Source organism: Mytilus trossulus, chromosome 7, assembly GCF_036588685.1.
Source record: "Mytilus trossulus isolate FHL-02 chromosome 7, PNRI_Mtr1.1.1.hap1, whole genome shotgun sequence".
Classification (NCBI taxonomy): domain Eukaryota; kingdom Metazoa; phylum Mollusca; class Bivalvia; order Mytilida; family Mytilidae; genus Mytilus; species Mytilus trossulus.
In genome coordinates this window covers 42,876,910-42,899,698 of record NC_086379.1, presented here as the reverse complement: position 1 = coordinate 42,899,698, position 22,789 = coordinate 42,876,910, and the positions used below count along the sequence as shown (strand labels likewise).

Here is a 22,789-nt window from a genome sequence, read left to right as displayed (position 1 = left end):
TCAAAATTAAATCTTTGTTATACTAGTTAACACTTAGGTTAATAGATGTTTACGATGCAATTTGCTACGTATATCACACCAATACAATTTAATTTGTCATATATACTTTTCTTATTGATGAGAAGTTTCAGTTGTAATAAATCTAGTTCTTATCAGTCTGATTTTCAGATAATAAAGTGGTCATTGTGTTGAAAGGTAGAGCAAAGAAAACCTTGGACTAAACGAAATAATTCCTGAATTACTGCAACAAATATATGTTTATAGGAAATTTCTGCAACTTATAAATTCAAATCGGTTCATATAAAAATATCCGTTTCATTTCATGTATTGACATTTTGCATTAATTGTTGATTAATTGTACTTTCAGAAATATGCTTTTTGAAAAAAATAGTACAATATATCTTGTTCGCGCCAAATTATTTCCAAAAAACAGTTAATGCAAGCAAACAATATGTGCGTATTGTTCTTCCTGTATATTTCAGCAATGGTTTATAATTGTTGTATTATATAATGTAGACCTGTACGAACCTGTTATTGTGTCAATAATTCTTTTCCTTTAAGTTCTAATGGTAAAGAGGAGTGAAAAACTTTCAAAAAAAAAGAAAAGCGCATCGAACGCACGTTATTTATGGTTTTACTTATTTGATACAAGTACATGAAGTATGTCCTCTCTTTTGCAATAAACAGCTACGATAGCAGCTAAAGTTTAAAACATTACTTTGGTTGTCTGTCACATAGAATTGACCTACGATGTTAACATTGTTGAGCATAGCATGGTCGTCCTAATACGATATTGTCTAACACAATGGTTTACATTGCATTCCTACATCCTTTGAAATAAGCTTCACTTTTGTTTTTCATATCACAAATAAAAGTTAGTTTTCTCGTTTGAATTGTTTTACATTGTCTTATCGGGTCCCTTTATAGCTGACTATGCGGTATGGGCTTTGCTCATTGTTGAAGACCGTACGGTGACCTACAGTTGTTATTTCTATGTCATTTTGGTCTTTGGGGGAAAGTTATCTCATTGGCAATCATACCACATCTTCTTTTTTGTATTAGTCTTCAAACTGTAATTCAAATCACAGATAAACTTACTTAATCTACAAATTGTTACGTTCGGTACCCTGAAACCAAGTGGTGATATAGCGTGACAAATGCCCAGAGAGTCTCCAAATACTTGTACAGAAAACTTTGAACAGTCAAAATCATCTTTATCTGTCACGATAACTTCAATTTTCTGTAAAGTAAATTTGAGAAAAATTATATATATATACATGTAGCGGAGCTTGCAGTTATTTAATGGTAGTCATATAATGCTTCTTCTTATTTCTCATCAGAATTTTTTAATAGGTCTTGTATGGAGTTAGTTTAATATGAAGAAGAAGTGCACAGCTAGGTCTCCTGGGAATGCCGAATATTGTTTTAAAAACTTGTCTCCCAATGCTTCTCTGTCAAGAAATCAAGCATCACGATACCGCCACTTTTGGTTAATACTTTACTTTACTCAGTCTAAGTCTCTTTCGATAATACGATTTATCATTTCTTAAAACAGGATATATGGGCATTTAACCATTTAAGGCCAATACATATTTTTTTATCAAGCATATTCACACAGGACCTATTGTTTGTTTCTCTATGTGCGAGGACAACATCATAATTGGCATGGAGGCAAGACAGAAGCTTAGAATGAATTAGGTTGTTGAGCCCATTATTTCAAAGTATAACATAGTGTCCATATATTTCAAATCATATAAAATGTACATGCATGAAAATATAAAAAAAAATGAAATGTAAAATAAAAAAGCCATGTTCATCTTTTAGTACATATAATCCTCTATGATAAACAAAAAATGACGAGACAAATTTGTTGTAACGACCTATCAAACTTGATGGGGTTTGTTTTGATTGTATATAAATTTCATCTACGTCATAACACCGGAAGTTGCATCATATATCACAGCACGCCTATCAATGTTCATGCTGTTGCTCAGATGTAAACTTAATCAATTATGAAATTATAACTATCTTCATCTATCATTTTTTTGTGAAAAATCAATGTCATTATGAAATGGAAGACAATTTTACTGCTTTCACACCATGAGCAAATGTTTTCCCGCATAATTTTTAATCGTTACATCCGGTTTTTTGTTATATCATGTGTTGACATATAATAAAAATCGTAAATTATAGGACATTCGATAATGTGAGATTAAATGTACTTTTTCAACTGGAATGATTTTACATTCAATTGGTAGATTATAACTTGACTATTTTATAGCTATTTCATAAATCAGACATTTACTAGGCTTGTTTTGCTTTATAAATATTTTGATATGAGCGTCACTGACGAGTCTTATGTACCGGGGGACGAAACCCGCGTCTGGCGTACTAAATTATAATCCTGGTACCTTTGATAACTATTTAATATACCCGTTAACATATCCAGATGAAAAGGGAAAAAACCCGAGAGCCTCTTTATTGAATTTTGCAATCTTGAATCGTGTCTTGAAGACGCAAACAACTGACATCTTTCCTAACTTGATAGACATACTCGCGTTTCGATTTTTGTTTAATAATTTCGTCTTTGCTTCAGAATTTGTGAATGTGAGCATTATTTTTCCTAAGAGAGTAAATTTGAATTGTTTAACTCTATATCATATGTCAGTGCCCTTCATAGCTGACTATATGGTATGGGTTTTGCTCATTGCTAAAGAATATACAGTGACACATAGTTGTTAAATGTAACATCCACGTCATTAAAATGGATAGATCGCTGTTTAACGTCATTAGGTCTTTGGTAGGTTCATGTAGTTGTCTCATTGTCAATCATACAACATCTCCTTATTTCACTAAATATTTTATTCTGAATTGAATGGATAATATTTAGCAGTGTGAAATTAATGTTTTGAGTATAGACATAAAATATAGTTTTACAACTCAGTTAAATTGTTTTTATCAAATCCAATATCGCAAAGCTCTCAAAAACTCCTCATGCACGTTCTGACTTATTCATTTTGTTTTACCCTTTACGGTTAGAACCATAGACTGGCATCAGAGAAATTGGTTAATTAGCAATAGACTGACGTTTGAGAAATGGGTTAAGTAAATTTCCGAAACTAGTTAAAAATGTTTCAGGATAGAATAAAGTTTTAATGAACAATAATATAGGGTTATTGCATTAATATTGGGGAATATTGTCCCGAGTAGAATTTTATATTGCACGAGCTTGCGAGTGCAATATATGTTCTACGAGGGACAATATTCCCCAATATTCATGCAATAACCCTTTTATTGTATAGCAATATAATATCTAAGAGTAAAAATTGGTTTAAACTCAGATTTAAACGTTGATGACGTCATGAATTTTGAAGATTTATTGCACTAGTGCAATATTAGAATTTATTGCACGCTAACTTTTGGTTACGTTCTGTGGGAAATATTATATTGCTACGCAAAAAAAATAGATATTAAAATGTTTAAAAATCAAAAAATTATATGAATGGTGTTTAGACTATTTCTACTTATGGTTTCAGTTCGGAGTACAATGATGATGCCATGAAATTGAAAGGGACTTCTGGAAATGGTTTGGCAAAGATTTTAACATTGCATTTTTTAAGATTCCAATAAAGACTCGATTAGCAATTGATGTCTTTGCTGAAGTAAATATAAAATTTAGTATTTATATGTAATAATAGGAACCTTTCTAATAATTTTATCAGATTATACTCATTTGAAAATATCAACTTTATTTTTATTACCCAGTTAATGTCCGTCAAAAACATATTGGGGGTTGTTTTTTCTTCATCTGCTCTAGCGGGAAGTTGGTTTTTGTGATTAAAAAAAAATGTATTTCAAGATCATAGAGTTTGAATTCTCTCGTATACATTTTTCTCAGGATGGTTAAACAAAACACCTTTCTGTGTTAATTGATGGGTTTTGTAGTCGACATGACTTACAGCTCTGTGGAAGACATGTTAACCATTTTACAATATTCCTTGAATCGTGTGGTGAAAAGAACAAAAATCTGTACTAATCTGTAATTGTAGTTTCAATGGTATTCTTAAACTCAATGTAGTGTAACGATCTTTTATTATTTTGAAACAATATACCTTTTTGTCGTTTGTCACAAGAACTGATTTAATTTGATTTGATCTGTCTTGAAAAAGTGGCGGACTGTCATTCTGATCTTGAACTATGACTATTAAGTTGGCAGTATAATTTCTGCTTGTCTTTCCTTGTGTCAGCTGACATCTGACTTTCAAGTTCCATGTAGTTTTTATTTCAAAGTCTAATGGTGACAAAATAGAGAATTCTGAGGTTGTTGAATCAATCCCAAAAAACTTTGAAATCTGTTGATCTTCTGAAATGAAAGAAAGATAAAACGTTTAATATAACACACACTGAAGATCAAGATTAAATGATTATCAAAAAGGTGAAATTATTAATACATATTTTCTATAACAAAACAAAACAACAAAAATAGAACAAAACATAGTCAAACGAAGTTATGAGACACGAAATGATTCTATATGTGATCCTCTACAGGCAAGTGCTGGCAAAGGATATATTTGTTTTTCAAATTGATATGTTTGTTTGTCTTGTGATTGTAACACAGTGATGGCTGTTGTAACAATATTTTGACTATTTTACCGAGTATGTCTGTTTTGTTCACGCATCGTTGTAAAATAACGAAATTTATTGCGACTGTCATATAAGTGAGAGGATAAGCGCTATAAAACCAGATTCCATCCATCATTTCTGCATTTGAAATGCCTGTACCTATTTGGGAATTTGACAGTTGTTGTCCGTTCGTTTGATGTGTTTTATCATTTGATTTTGCCATTTGATTAGGAACTTTTCGTTATGAACTCTAATGCTACATGTAAATATGTCAGAGTTGCTTTATCATGACAATATGTAGGTGTGTGTATGGTACGACATTTATTGAACACGCACATTGCAGCTTATAACTGAAAATAACCTTGACTGATTAGTTTCTGAAACAATAATTTTCCCGTCAATGCAATCTTTCTCTGGGAGCGAGTCAACTGTAATATGTAAACAGCAAACACAAGGGACATTCTAACACGAGATTACTTATAGGGAAGTTAATGTTGTCATCTGTCATACAGATGAGTCCTTAATAACCTGACAAGGATAAACTAATGAAGCAGCTTTGGCATAACAACTCACGTTATTGGAAACATACTTTATGAGCTACCCTCTAGACATTCGATATACAATATGCATGTAAATATATGAATACATTATTAAAATGATGTTGAAAGAAGTAATCTGTTTCCCTATAGTAAATAAACATGTCAAATACGTTTTTGGAATCTAGAGCATAAAAATTACACAATGTGGAAACTTCGTTATTTTATTATATAAAGGTTCTGGTTCAGAGTTCTGGAATCTATAGTGAATAATGTTACCTTTCAAACAAATGTGTTACGATTGACAACTCTTCGCATTTCCCAACGTAATAACAGCAAAGTTTTAGAATTAAATATGACTGAAGATAGTTTTAACATCAAAGTAGCTGATGCTTCCCTTAAAAAATTAAAGGTCAATATGTGGATGTCTCGAGATTAACATACATTTATCTCTATGTCAACATCAGACATCTAGAGGTCAACATATAGACATTTAGAGGTCATCATGAAGACATCTAGTGATCAACGATGACGTTACAACCATCAATAATAGTCAGCAACTGATTTCGCAAAAAAAATAAAAATATTTACATTTCAGTAAAGCTTTGGATCGATTGATGTCTTAAGATTTTTGTCAAAAACAAACACTTTTCATCACATAAATACCAAACGCTACAACTGAATAATAACGACGAGGGGGTTTATTAGCTACCTTGACTTCCCATATGAACCACAATTGCGTACCTTGTAATAAGTTGCTGGTTCCAAATATATCTTCAAATATATTACATGTTTATCTATACATTGATAGCATAAGTATTTTCGAATATTCTATGAATTTTCTCTTTTAAGAATGTCATAATAAGGCAATTTTAATGATTAATTTTAATCTATTAAAAGCATTTTAATTGGCTACTTTAACAATACTTCCGTTTTATTATTTTGTGTGAAGTACAAACAGAATAACATACTAAACTTGTTAAAATGTTAAAGTATGATTAGGTGCTCGAATGACAATTGTGTTTAAACAAACTTTAAAAAAGGGAACTTCCTTTGTTGTATATAGATCAAGAAGTTCTTGACATTTCAGAATTTCAATCAATGTTTTAAAACTAATTCTAACTGCTTCTTAAAAGAATAAAGATTACTTTTTGAAATTAATATCAAACAGAAATCGTTTCTTTTCTTTGCAATCGCATAATGTTAAATGCTTAGATATGCGTGTACACTGTAACACAATAAAAAACATAATTTGCTTAATACCACAAATAAAACATAACATGCAATATCACACTACCACTTCCACATCCCCCGAATCAAAAGTGAAAAGTCTCTGAACATACTAGATATGAAAACGTTTTTAAATCAACAAAAATGAATCTAGCTTAGCTCATACATTCAATGCTCTTCAACTTCAACTTCGATTTTGTTTTTATCTTTTTTCACTTTTTCATATTCGAGCGTCTTTTTGGTGAGTTTTTCTGTAGACGAAGCGTGCGTCTGCCGCATAACAAAATTTTAATGCAGCATCTTTGATGAGTTTATTTCCATGCATATGTTGCTATGACGAAAAAACGTCATCGTATAGGCATTTTGGTCAATAGTTGATCAACCTATTGTATATGAATGAATTTTTCAATCAATAAAAGCAAAAGCTAGGACAGCTCAAACATTTATTATATTGTAAAAAGAGCGTTAATATAGCAACAAGAGTCATCTGATTAGCGTCAAGGGCAATTCGTATACTATAGTCTATCAACAAAGCAAAATCTAGTTTAGCTGAAATATTTTGTCAACTTATTAACATTAATGCCAATGGTATATTAGCATACTGCATACTTATGAATTTGTTTTTTCAATCAACAAAACAGAATCTAGTTACGATCATCCATGTCTAATGTTGTAAAAAATTAAGCTTTGACTAAAACAGTCAACTGATAACATTTAAGTCATAAGTCTATTAATTGATTGTATATGAATTATATTCTAATCAAAAATCAAAATCAAGAATAGCTGAAATATTTATAAAATTGTAAACAAAATAAGCCTAAACGAAAAAAAGTCAACTTCAAGCATTAATGTCAATAGTCTACTGGAATACTTTATATGAATGAATGTCTCAATCAACAAAACATAATCTAGTTAGCTCATACATTCTTAAAGTTGCTTTGAAGAAAAACAGAGTAATCTTACAAGCATTAGGGTCAATAGTCTATTAACATATTGTATATGAATGAATTTTTCAATCAACAAAACGGATGTAATTAAGTAATCTATCAGAGAGGACATCTTAAATTAGGTTACTAACTAGCTGTGTGATCACTTTTAGAACTTCATAACCATCCTTAATTTAACAAAGAAGCTGACACAAATCTTGTTTAACGTGTACAGACAGAATATAAACAAGACCTTATCCGTTTCTAATAATATTCAGTTAATAATCTAATTTTAGTTTATCATTACTTTGAACATATAAGATTCCGTTGAACGGGAATGGGTAATTTGTTGGTTAACTTTTTTGTTTCATTTTATGTAAAAAATAGATAATATAGCAAATCTAGTGTTAAGGACATATTTATATGGAATGGTAATTAGCTCTAAATTATATAAGGCTGTTCAAATCTGACAGTAAGAGAAACCAAAGTAGTATAATATTTAAAGACATTGATCGCAGCCGAAAGGGGAATGGACAGAACAACCGAAATCATCTAATGACATTTTTGTCTTAATTGTAGTACGCATATGCTATCTAGAACAATCGACATCATCCTGACCATATGAGAAACCACCACAAAAACACCATTAGACCATTTTTAAAAACAATACACAGAACTATAAAGTCTGACCAAAACAAACACAACAAAATTCGATCTAAAAATCATCAGTTCCTTCGTTGATTATTTATCAATCTTAAAAATATAGTAGAAACAGAAAAAAATTTGAGTGCAAACATTAATGCATTTGTTCTCAGTTTTCATCACATGTCATATGCTTAATCCGTATTTAATAACATTCTACCTTCTTTAAGGGCATGCATCCAAATGATAACTTGTTTTGTCACGTGAAGATGTCGTTTTTTATACAAAACTGATTCTATTTTAATTGACAGACAATCTCTTTAAAATCATTTACCATCAATAAAGATTTAACAAACTCTATTCAAAAATGCTCCGGCACTTTATCTCTTTATCTTGAATTATAGAAGTGCCCTTATTAAAGCTAATGTCGGATCGCAGTATTAAACTTATCGTAAATATTACAAATGCATCCCCTGACATAAGAAGTGAAAGTTTACTATATTATAAAGGCATTCCAAAATAGCCTTAAAAAGATAAAAAACGAATTACAACAAACAATGTTTTAATTAAATGCTATTTGCATCAAACCTCAACCTGCCTCAAAAACACGGAAAATTTTCTTTTCGAATGTCCATCTTGCCCAAATGATTTTTGAGGTACAAATAGGCGATTTTCTGTCGTTTTTTTATACACATTATATTCAATTTCATACAATAAGCTTGTAGCATATTTTTTTACAACACTGACGTTCGAAAAAACGTAAAATAACAAAAATAACTTACTCTAAAGAAAATTGTAAACAGAAATTCAAAAGCAAAAGGCAAAATCAAAAGCTCAAACACGCCAAACGAAAGGATAACAACCGTCATTTTCTTGACTTGATATAGGCTTTTCTTAGGCAAAAATGGTGAACTAAACCAAGTTTATAGCTAGCTACATCTTTCACTTTTATGACAGTCTCATACAATTACATTATATTAACAACTATATGTAAACGGAAAAAAAGACATAATAGGTAAACGTTTTGATTTATTTGTTGTATGTTCAACACTTACTGACAAAGATATCAAGAAAATCCAGAACGAGGACAAGTTTATTAATCTACTCGGTGAATCAATCTGTATAGGTGGCGCATACAACACTACAGAAAAAATGAGGGAAATTTGGACAGACATTTTGCCTTGCATCAAGTTAAAAGGAACTTTCCATTTTGAATTTCCCCCGAGTTCTGTATTTTTGCTTTTTTTACTAATTACATCAAGATAAAAGACTCCTCGCTGATTTGTTACAGGTTTTTTAACACGCAGCTGAGAGGTCGATTCTATCCGTTCACGATGCACAAGATTTACATGTATCGTCGTTATTTGCAATGGCCGTTACGGTATGTTAAACTTTATAAATCACGATCGACCAAACTGACGTATCTCTTTACACCTAGGTTATACTACCTAATGAGAAAATATGATTTTGATTTGATTTTGATTTTTGGTGTTTTAAAGCCACTTGTAAGCACCGCTTTTGGGCTATTTCGTGGCGGTCAGTTTTTATTGGTGGAGGAAACCGGAGTGCCCGGGAAAACCAGCGACCTTCGATAGAAAAACTGACAATCCTTGTCAATTATGTTTGGAGTCGAGTGCTTTCAAACAAGCGGGGTTCCAACTCACAACTTCAGTGTTGACTGGTAAGTGATTACAGTAGTTACTTCTTAGACCACTCGGCCACAGATGCTCCTTGTGAAAATATTACCGAACATGCTCATCTAATGAGAATGATCATGAAATTTCAAACGCGTGGTTTATATTAAATGTTAAAATGTCGTCTAACAGTAATCTATCTGTTTACATTAATAGTTATTTAAAAAATATGTATCTGAAATGTCTTTGTAACAATGTGTTCCAAACAACGCTTACATCGCTTCGCCATTTAAAATGCAAATAACAAATAGTGAAACAAAAATGAAGAATGGAAATAGGCGTAATGACAATTTCATCCTACTGTTTTACTTCTACTATAAACACTCCTGTGAATATATTAAATTGATACGGCTCGTTACACCAGTAAATCAATTAACAAAATGCACTTTTGTACTTTCAAACTGATATATGAAGTAGAATGATTTCAATGAAATTGTAAAAACATATTGTAAAATGCAAAACAGGAGTCAATTTTACGCTTCATTAATAAAATGTGTAGAAAAGGTACAGAAAGGTAAAATTACTAAGTCAGTATACGTACAGTCTGTAGTGTGATTTTATTTCATTTCAGGTCTATCCCTATATTTGTCGGTAGTGAAACACCAAAAAATATCCAATAAACCTACGCCATGATAGGTACCCGTATTGGCAGGCACATACAAGTATTGGACATGATAAAACCCGGCTAACTCATGTTTGTCTATACGTCTATTAATAAAGGCAATAGTGTGTACTGTTATTCAATAGTCATAAATTGATTCAACTGAAACAATGCAGGGTCTCAGACCAAAACCGAGGGAAACACATCAATTATCAGAGAAAAAGAACGGAACAACAGAAACACTAAACATATAAAAAAAAAAAAAAAAAAAAAAAAAACCATACATTTAAACGAATTATTTTATAACAAATTCCATATTCCTAACTTGGTACAGGACTTTAGCTATCCACAAATAGCAATGCATATTTGTAACTTCAACACTATACCCAGCTATCAAAATGTGTTATCTGATGAAATATCGTAATAGCATTTTGTGTATACAATTCTTTTTAGTCTAGTCCTGTTAATCAAACCAGCTAGTAGTTATGACAATAAAGACTTTATTGACAACGACATCTGAAATGAATGTGAATTAGATAAATAAAAGTTGCAGTTATGAATTATTCAAATAAAACAGACCGCAATTCTAAATTATAGTGATAAACAGACTGCAATAATCACATCAACAAGGTCGAGTTTATTTATTATTAGTTTCTCCACGTAATAATTTGACAAACAAAGCGAATAACTTGATTGTTCAAACGTTGTTGTTCTCCAAATAACACCACCAGTTAAGCATTTCCTTTCGCACTGTTATGATAAGTGTAAAATATTTTGAACAATCACATATGAAAATTGAATCTATGACACATTAAAGTCATTTCAATTTCATTAAATCAGAGGCAACAGTGTTTAACTGATTTCATATCTCAATTTATAAGATACAAATGGAAAAAAAACAAAAAAACCTCCATAACTTCAATAGGGAGAGGCTATTAACAGATAAAAACGTCACCAACAAGACTCTGTCGGTTTACAGATATTGTCACCTACTATTTCTGCATCCCTTGCCAATTGGATCCACACGAAATTCGATTGGCGAGTGGTCGAAATGGTTTATCAACAATATTTACAGCAATTACTAGCCAGTTAACACTTTAGTTGTAAGTTCGGAATCACACACGTGTCCGGTGCTTTCGACTCAAATCTAAATGTACCAGTATTGTCAGTTTTGCTACATAATGTTTGTGGTTCCGTCTTTTTATTCCAGATTTTGACATATAAAACAATTGGCCGCCACTATATAGCAAAACCACAAAATGCGTTAAACACTTACACTCAAAAAATTATCGAGTCCTCACACTATCAAAATGTTACAATTACGAATAGAACGCCATTGGTTAAATCACAGATCAAACAACTATTCCAGTATCTTATTACAGATCGTTACAACGTATTGATCAAAACAGAGTTATACCTGGTGAGAAGACGAAAAAAAACGTCCCCTGCTAAGCATTCACCTTTCATTATGTGAATAAAAGACCAGAAATAATCAAGTAATATCCACACAACCATAACAGTGTTTGGCTGATGAAGTGAATAAGTGGATCAATGCAAAATTAAAATGTCTGTAATTAGATGAGAAACCGAGATGTTTCTTTATAATCTTGCTGAAGTTTTTACTGTTAATCTCTGTAAACATTTTTAGTAAATTTGTGTTTATTCAATTAGGGGAAATAATTTGTGTTTTTAAATAAATAATTTTATTCTTGATTACATATATTATAGATATTTATACATTTCCTTGTAACAGAAAATCGTACTGAAAATTAAAAAAATATTATTATGCAACAACTGCGCTTTAACTACTGCTCAGTGTCGTCTTAAGTTTAAGTATAATTTGTTCCTCAATCGTGAAATCTCTGCCCTCAGATACCTTTTTAAAAAAAGTTGAATGTAATCAATTTGAAGAGGATTATTTGTCTCCATCTGTTTATCAAATTGTTTTTCAATCTTTCATTTTTTTAAAATCCCTATAATACCTTCAGATGCATTTACAGTGCATAAAGGTATTAAAATAAGTAATCTATGAGACGTAATAGGTTTTGTGATGCTATGCACTTATGAGGGGCTGAATGGTGACCCAAGCCAGGAGCCTGTAATTCAGTGGTTGTCGTTTGTTTATGTGTTCCATATTTGTTTTTTGTTCATTTGTTTACATAAATAAGGCCGTTAGTTTTCTCGTTTCAATTGTTTTACATTGTCTTATCGGGCATTTTATAGCTGACTATGCGGTATGGGCTTTGCTCATTGTTGAAGGCCGTACGGTGACCTATAGTTGTTAATGTTTGTGTCATTTTGGTCTTTTGTGGATAGTTGTCTCATTGGCAATCATACCACATCTTCTTTTTTATATCACCCGTTCTTTAATTTTGTTGGCAATTTTGCCCTTATTTTAATTGTTTTCTTAGTGTCTTTTTTCGTAATGTAAGACTAACGATCTTTCTCTTTTTTTTGTGTGTTAGTGGTATTTTCTTTTATTCTGTATCTTTAGACCCTTTATTAGATATTTTTGCTCCATCCAAACCCTCACATTTATATTGACTGAACATAATAATAAAAGGACCATGATCTGATTAGTAGTTTTTTCAGCTCTGAAAAGTTTGAAAGAGATTTCTTGCAAAAAAACCCAGATTAATGGTTTTCCAAAGTATTGTTTACTGCTATTCAATGAAATATAAATACAGTTCTCAGGAAAGACGCCTACATTTTTTCATAATGCGCTCACAAAAAACATTGATAACTTTATAGTATTTCTCTTAACACTTCATTGTATCGAAAATGGTATTCTGAATAACATTAAAAGAACTATTAACGGAACCACATGATATCAGTTTATAAGTATAAGTACGCACATTAATCACAAATACAGAAAACAGTGATAAAATACACAATATATCTTTTGAAAGAATAAGAAAATCTACTACTATTGTTTGATATGGTTGATTTCAAGGAAAATGCCCTTGGGTACCAAAAAAGATAAGAAATTTATTTAAAAACAGCCGACACAACAGTGGCCATATTCATAGCTTAAACAGATAACAAAAATAAACATAACATTAAAGATTTAAATGTAGTTCTTATTTCATAGTAATCAGTTTCGCATCTAACTTTTCGAATTGGAAATTTGGTTCTAGACTCGCAGGAGACTTATTTGCTTTGGTTGAATGAGTAACATATACATTTGATTTGTTTGGATGAGTAACATATACATATACTTAGATACGGCCTAAATCTTTTGAACTCCGTTTTTTTTCTAAATGATCAAATGTAAAGTTTATCGTGATATCAATATTTAAAACTTCGATTCATCTAAATCTCTTTTAACATGTAATAAAAATTCTTCCAGTTTGCATGATAAACATCCAGTAAAACGAATTGTATGTTTCTTTGTGAACTAACATGCAATGACAGATCTAAAAACACTGAAATTTAAAAGGTCTTTCATTACATTTAAAGTTTAGAAAACATGGTTTGATATAAGTAACTGATATTTCTTCCTCTCGAAAAATTTAAATATATATATATAAATATAAATCGTGAAGGACAAAACCTGTTGATATGGTCAGCATCAAATAATTGTATGTATTTTGAAATATAAGGTAGTCATTACAAACGAAATAAACACTGTATACGTTTCGTGGATTTGTGCATCAGAACTACATCTTCATTAGAAGCGTTTAAACCTGAACAATTAAAAGATATTGCTTAATCCGAAAAATATCTTGATTTAAAAAAACGTAATGCCAAAACAAAACAAAAAAGTAAAACAGGATATCATGATCAACCAATGATGAATACAAAACCACAAATCAATACTATCTTAGAAATGCTAGGGGCCTCAGAGGCCAAGTGGTCATACTAGTTACTGCTGTAATCACTAACCATTCAACACTGCGGTGCACTAGACTTCAATCTTAATTGACAAGGATTGTCAGTTTGCCCTATCGAATGTCTGTATTTTTTCCGGGCACTCCGGCTTCCTCCACCAATAAAAACTGGCCACAACAAAATAATCTAAATGCTGTGCTTAAAAGTGGCGTTAAAACACAAAAAAATCTTAATTTTTTTTAGAAATGCTAATTTTTTTAATTTTATTTTAAGAACGTTTGCGTATGCTGCCATAGTCTTGTCTTGCACGAATATACTGCCTTTCAAAGGCACACCTCTGGTTTCAGAGTAGAATATATATTATAAATGATATTACTAATTTTCATAAGATATGTTTGATGACAAATTACATATTCTTTTTTTTTTAAAAGTTCTTGCTAGATGCACATTCATAAACTTCTTTTTCGATTGTTTTCCTTTCATGACTATGATCCGGTTGCTCTGTCATTAATATAAAAATCTGAGATATGATATTTCTAAGAAAAGGGTAAAGGTAATGTAAAATTATGATTTGTCATGATTATAAGAAATAGATATGGGTTCAGTAGCCAATCATATTCTAACATCGAAGCATGTTGAAATCTAAAGATACAGTTAAGTACGCTTATCAATCGAATTTCTATCGTGTTTCAAATATTGCGTAATTTACAGACTTTTTAAATATTCTAATTAATAATGGATTTATTTGCATGCCGGAACTCAAGTGTCGGAAATCCGTAAATCAATCCAAACGCAGATACTTTATAATTTAGTATGTCATAGGGTACAATTTTCTATATAAACTCTTTTACGTACATTTTTAAAGGTATTCATTATCTATTACCTATAACAAAGAAGTAAGTTAGATATATATTTTTTTTTGAACGTACAAATTTCGACATTGTCAGAACCAACCCACTTGTTACGAGTCAAATGATACCAAGGGGGGCAAAAGTAAAATATTTTTGGTACCGACCGAATGATGGTAATTTAAACGATAGATAGATTGTTTTATGTATTTAACGCCGCTGTCATCACTGTTCGTTACATTGTGGTGGTACACTTTATTTATATAGAAAAACAGAGTAAATCACCAACCTTCGGCCACGATTGCCAGGAGAAATTGGCAAACCTCAGGGTTGACTTGCTAGTGATACAATATACGAAAAACTTGTATACATTCTCGCCACCAATGCTCCTTTTGAGGCATGAACACAATTACCTCATATTTTAACTCACCAATTCATAAACTGAATTGTCAGGCTCTGTGTTCTTATAAATAACGTTATCTTGACCAATCAGAACATGCCACTAATCCTGGCCTATTAATTACCTAAGACTGGCTACTACATTAAATTGTATCATTATATTGTGAAAAATCATAGATCGGCTCTAATTATTTATCAAATTTCTATTTCAAAAACAGACCATACGTTAACGAGGGTAACAAGATCATGTCGTTTATTTTCAAGATTTCTTTGTTTTCAGCTTGTTTACAAATAATTGACAGTAGTGAAATTTTCATGTTTTCTTGTATATCATCTTATATTGCCATCTTTGATGAGTTTTTGAAAATTTTTAAATGTTCCCAATTTTCGATCTAAAAAGTGAGGAAACAAGTAATACAATTATTAACGCACAACAAATATAAATAAAGGCAATAGACGTATATCGATGTTCAATAGTCACAGATCAGAAATAAAAGAAACAGTAGTACACCGCTGTCCAAAAGACACCAATCGATTGAGAAAAAAATAAATCCGGATTACAAACTAAAACCGAGGAAACACTTCAACTATAAGAGAAAAACATTGTAACAACAGAAACACTGAAATGTAACAAATAAAAAAAAAACCAACCAGAAAACAGATTTTCATTCTGAATATCATAACCACAGAATTTTATATAAAAAAATACACCATCATAACTTTTACTGATGACATTTAAAGGATTTAGCAACCAAATACTAAAAGGAAATCCAGTATGCAGGACAAGGTAATGATGCCATCATATATATTTACCACGCAATTAGAATGACTTCTCTAAATGCCGAATATATGGTTCCATTATAGCTTGTCATTTGTAAAATCAAATTAATCATGTTAATGATAAAGAATTAAAAATTCATTTAAATAATAAATAGTTACTATAAAATTCATTTAATATATACAACAATCAAATGACTGTTTTTTAGCAAAATATGGGATGAACAATAAAAGATAAAATTTGATACTGAAATAAATAACATTAATGTATTCCTACTTGGAAAGAGGATATTTTACCATATTATTAAAAGTTTAACAGAAAAAAACATTAAAGCTATAGGTTTCTTTGTACCTTTCAAAAAGGGTATGTGGGAAAATGTCAAGTTTTGTTTTAACTTGTTTATAGCTTGTTTCATTTCATTACAAATATTTAGATTTTGCGGGCACATTCATTGTTGTAGTGCAAAGTATTGTTAAGTTGTGTTCGTGTTTGTCTATACTCCTCTAAATCTTTAATTTAAACTTATAGATTAGTCCATGTGTTCATCAACACATGATTAGTTTATGGTTTAATGATATTTGATTTACATTGCATTTGGGGCTTTAGACTACTACTACTTCCAGATGCATCGTGATGAACGTTTTTCTAGTGCATTTCACTAAATTTAATAATCTATAAATTGATATATTGTGTAATTAGCATGTTTCAAATTAAAATTTTCCTCACACATTGCATGCTTTGAATCATTGATATTTGACATGTTCCCAAAGGACATATAAATGTTTCATAGATAGCCGCGAGATTCAGATCATGCATTTTTGACAGCTAACCCATTCTTTATAACTTTTGGAAATTCATAAGAAATTGAAATCATATGGTCCCTAGGTATTAATTACAACTACATGTATTGACTTGCACATAATCATCTACTAGTATTAAGTTTTATTCTTTTGCTCATTTCTCGATGATAATCTCCATTCAATGATACATTGTTCGCTGCGTTTAAGCAATAAATGCTAAATATCAAATATAATATTTTTATAAGCTGCATACTTACTGTTTACTAATATGTACTCTCTTGCGAATCCATTATTAATTCCTGAATATACAGATAACTTTCCCAATACAGACTTCAAAACGTTTTCTGTAATCGTAAAATTCATAAGAGTTCCGTCAAAGCACAAAAGGTTCTTTTGATCTGTAGACAATGAAGACGGGTCACAGTTAGCAATCACATCAGCAAGAGCGGTTGTTTCCTTTTTATGTCCATTTTCTGTGCATGTTGCTTTGACTATTAAATCATTAATCCCTAGAACAAAGATAGGGTCAGTTTTACAATTGAAAAAAAAAACAAATGTTTTATATATATCATTCAATATTCTAAATCAAAAAGGTTAATAGTATAACATTTTCTGTCGTCTGACAGTTTTGATGTTTGTTTTGATAGATTGATAACATCTAATAAAATGCGTTGAAGCTGGAACATATCACTTTCAAAGCTGAGTAATTTTTGAAAAGGTAAATTTTCCGGAGCATTATGTTGTTTCTAAATGACAGAAACCAAATAAAACAACAGGACATGTTCACTGAGCGTGTAATGCATAGTTCTATGTGTATCTAATAAAAGACATCGTGATCAAACCTATATAAAGTCGATCTCAATTGTTACGTATGGATCTTTTTCATTTTACATAGATTAGGTTTTTTTTTTTTTTTAATTTGACATTGAACAAGTGTCAATAGACATCATCAAAAGTTGAATGTAAAGGTTAAACAAGAAATTAGTTATACAAAAAGAATTAGTACTTATTTAAAGTGCTACGAACCATATGATGCTCGTATATGTTATATAAAGTTTTTATAGCTATTGATATTTGACCCGGCATATTTGTGTTTTTATATTTTGCTTCGACAGTATAACATTTTTAGTTAGATAATGATATATAATTGATAATCTTCCTAATTTTTTTTATAGGAATACATAAACATAATTACCTTGTTTGGCATTAAATGTAGTCACCAAACCATTAGAATTTATGTTGAACGCATTGCGGGAAACAGTATATTTCAGAGATCCGGGAACACACAGAGAACTGTCTACTAGAACTTGATTTGAAACGGAAGGACAAAACTTGTATCTGTATTGCTTGAAGTACAAACACTGAGCACCTGCAAATCAACGAAAATAGATACAAATGTGTTACAATCATCTGTCTGAATTAAGACAAGTACTAAATTCTAATTTACTTCCCGCATTGTAAAACCAGAGTGCAGATTTATGTATGTCAAAAAGAAATCAGGTTCGTGAAGAGGCAGAGAGATTTTGGAGTTAAGTACATTCTGATTCGAAGTTTATGATTTTGAAATATAATATAAATGGATGCATTTGTAGTGAAATTTAACATCACGAACGTTATAACCACGACAAGAAATATATTTCCCCATATTTTCATGGTATAATGTGCAGATTTGTTTTCAAGTCAAAGTCTTTTTACATGTATATAGAAAAAATTGGTCAAGAGTCTATTTTCATTCATGAAGTATATAAAAGTATATTAATATTCTGTTTTGCAGACTAGGATGGGATTAAGCTTCTGCTTCAGTGTAAATTGTTAACACGATACTCATGTAATACTTGACATGATGTAAAAGATCAATTTCTAAAGCACTTAATTTAGCTAAATCTTAATAATTCAGACAATTAAAGAACGAATAATTTGATCTTTAGGTCAAAAGTCTTTAATACATAAGATGAAGATGTGGTTTGAATTACAACATGAATGTAATCATAACTTTTGTAATGACTCTTGATAGCACATATAAAACCATCAAAGGCATCCAAATCATCATCTGATGAAATATTTATTGTCTTAAACACATTAAAAGATCAATGAATGTTCATCACTAATGATGTACATAGAACGTCTTCTTTCCGACATTGAAGGAAAACATTATCCTAGAATATCAGTGATTCGTAATTCTTGCAGTATGGAATTTCATTTCGAAGGATTTTAAAAAGTTGTTAAGATTTCTTTAGTATCAGTGAAATGTACTAAACAAAACAAAACTGTTGGTCATACAAAAATAACCAAAAAGGATAGATAGTAGGCGAGTAAAATAAAAAACATTAAATTTATCTGAAGGTACTAATAAGGTGACAATATTAACAATATTAACATGGAATTTATGATGCAGAAACATTGTACATGATGGGCTTTATAGCCTGATTAAAACATTTTGGCTGTTGCTGAGACTAAATGATGCATGAATACATATATCAAGAGCCATGTAAACATGGGACATGATACACTCATTCGACGCTCCTTGTCTCGCCCTTTTTTGTGGATTGTTTTTTTGGAGCGCGGGAAGGGGGCTATGCGTTATCCTCAATTGTGTATTATAAAACCAGAATGTGTTTCATTGGTAGGGTTAGAACTGACCATAATATTTGAATAATTCAAATTCAAATATTTCGTCCTATACTTTTGGCGGTTATGTGAATATAAGATATTGCCATTCGAGGTTCGCTTTTGGTGCAGTAAAGTTTCCATCCTTTCCACCCGACAAAACGATTTTTTCTTGTGATGTTTTTTGATTAATGTGAATATTGATGTGTGTAAGATCAGAAACTAAAATTTGAATCATAATCTGTATATTTGTGTACATAATAAAAATAGATTTTGTTTGGTAGTTTGGTTTTTGCTTTTGTTACCTGCAACGGCCTAGGCAGATACTTTATTTTACGTTTGTCTAAAATAAAATTAAAGCTTTGCTGCACACTATATTTGCTGATCATATACAAAGGTGTGGAGTGTATTTTGTAAATAATTTATGAATAAGAATCAGTTTGTCTTCCTGATCATTCTTTAATATTTACACATCGGTAAATTACTGAAGCATTAGTTTTATTGTACTTTTAAAATTGATATAAAAATTGATGTAAAAAACACTTGAAAAATGAATTGTGGAATCACTCAAAGCATTTATTTGTTAAATAATGCATGTTTCCGGTAAAAAAAATACAACATTAAAGTAATACAGTCCATACATTAATACTTGAAATATGAAACATGAATGAAAATCAATTGAATCGTGATAATTAATCTGCTGACTGAGCATTTTAAAAGTAGGTAACTATGCTAATCAAATATTTAATGGTAGCATAAAAACAGTAGATTCAATCATGAAGAATCTATATAGATCTACCATAATATAACAATGACCATACAAAAAAGCATAGACAGCATTATTGCGTTTTTACAACATGCTGCAGGTTCGTCACGAAAGAAAATAGTAGGTTTCTTACATTTTAATGCATTATGGGAAGGTTACCGTACGAACTGAAATCAATGACTGATTCATACTTGTATATTTCCAAACCACGTGTTCATTCAAATGGATAAACAATTTGTTTAAGGCCAAATGTGTCGTCTGTTGCAGTTAGCGTTTTTATCGCTGACATTAATTAATAGGTAATAAAAGTCAAGTAAACATAAATAACTTTCACTAAACTGTAAATATGAATATTTACCTTCATCAAAACCGGCCCAAAAAAATTAGAATCAAGAATGTATTACTTTACATACATTTGTATTTCTGCTAGTTCTACAATTCACATACTTGTTCAAATTTTCTTGACTAAAGTATTGGATGGATTTTTAAAGTTATAACAACCGTCAAAAAAAAAACATTGATCAAACAATTGACGGACTTGGATGGAATACAATCATATCCTATATCTATTAAAACTTGGATGGAGTTGGTCAAGAATTGCCTGATCACAGAGTAGTTTTTAGTTTGATCAGGTTTTATATAGAAAACTTTTATAGTGGCAAAAAGTATAATCACAAAAATACTGAACTTCGAGGAAAATTCAAAACGGAAAGTTCCTAATCAAATGATAAATCAGAAGCTAAAATACACCAAACGACAAGATAACAACTGTCATATTCCTGACTTAATACAGGCCTTTTCCCATGGGGAAAATGGTGGATTGAACCTGGTTTTATAGCTAGCCAAACTTCTCACTTGTATGACAGTCGCATCAGATTTCATTATATTGACAACGTTGCGTGAACAAAACAAACATACATAAAGGTAAACATGTTAATTTTACAGAAATCAACATTGTGCTATAATCCTAATCACTAAAATAACACACAAACATGTAACAAAGAAGATTACTCGGAACAAGTTTACGTTATCAAAGAATTATTTGGACCATGTTAACTATGTTCGTTACAACAGCGTTATGGTTATTTTTAAATGAGACGTGTCAAAACTAAATTGGAAAGGTAGTATATTGTTTTGTAATTATCGTAGACGTTAACAAATACCAGTTAACCAAAAATACTTCAATATTACCCTGCAGTGAAGACCAGCTTATACAAAAACTAATAGTTGCTGGTTTGGGGAGCGATATTGTTTAAAGAATTGATAAACCATACCTTTTCATTTCCAATGAGTACTAATCTATATATTTGATCTACTACTTAATATATAAATATGCGGTTTCATGTTCCAACGAATTCTACAAAAAGTGTAACCCCACGAATTATTCCACTGTAATACGAATACAAACATTTTCAATACAAATTTAGGGATATGTTCAGTTCATTTGTCCTATGTACATGTTATACATGTAGTTTCAACAGCTGTAAAGTTTTCCTGTATCATCTAAAGAAAAAAGGTTCAACGATGAACGAAACAAAATTGGCATACAGATCATTATATATATATATATATCAAAAGCTATAGTTTTCATTTGGATAACATTTCACAAGGAGCATATGCGCACCCATTTATGTGTTTAAAAATGTTATCTGTAGCTGTATAAATAGGAAATTAAAACTGTGATGTAAGCAATCATATTTCTAACAACGAAAATTTCAAATAATGTACGTGATGAATTAAATGTTATATCTTATTCTTTTGTAACTGATATGATAAATCATGTACTTACATCTGTTCAGAGAACTGAAGAAATAATTTGAGGAAAATTGAGACAAACTATCCAATTGCTTTTCTTAAAAATGATAAGGAAAATGAACAACATCAGAAGTTTATAATCATGTATACACACTTTTGTAATGTAATACTTGTCAGAAAATTTGCAGGATATAGGTATTATTTTAAACGTAATAATGTAATTACCATAATTGTTTTCCACAATAACTACTGTCAGTATTGATAACACCACTAAAATTCAAAAGATCAGGTCAGCAAAACGTAAAAACATTAAAAAAAGAAGCTAAAAGACCGACACATGCGGCTAATATATATAATATATAACTTGTATGCCGTATATGTCCAGACGTTGTTTTGGTAGGATTCGTGGGGCTTAGTCCTTAGTTCTTTGTGTTTTGTTTTGTGGACTGAACATACTGAAAATTGATGAAATTTTGCACAGAGTCCAAGAACAAAATTTTAAAATATTGTATATTTATTATGTGGCCGGAGCTTATAATTCTTTGATAAGTCTGTGATGCTCTTCAACTTTGTACCTATTTGGCTTTATCACTATTTTGATCTGAGCATTACTGATGAGTCTTATATAGACGAAACGCGCCTGGCGTATCAAATTATAAGCCTGGTACCTTTGATAACTATTGTGATGTTTTAAAACATAAGTTGTTTTCTTTTTATTTGAAACATAATTGACGAAAACAAATAATGCACCGT

At 30.7% G+C, this 22,789-nt stretch overlaps 1 protein-coding gene across 1 annotated transcript in view; it reads right to left on the bottom strand.

Annotated features, from left to right (window-relative positions):
• The window catches only part of LOC134725106 (proto-oncogene tyrosine-protein kinase receptor Ret-like), a 67,254-nt gene that overhangs the window by 16,757 nt on the left and 27,708 nt on the right, over positions 1-22,789 (bottom strand). The window contains exons 2-5 of the mRNA XM_063588653.1: positions 18,104-18,277; positions 17,166-17,417; positions 4,113-4,363; positions 1,099-1,240 (exon numbers count right to left, since the gene is read on the bottom strand). Coding sequence (XP_063444723.1) covers positions 1,099-1,240; positions 4,113-4,363; positions 17,166-17,417; positions 18,104-18,277 — 819 coding nt within the window. The remainder of the gene's footprint in view (positions 1-1,098; positions 1,241-4,112; positions 4,364-17,165; positions 17,418-18,103; positions 18,278-22,789) is intronic.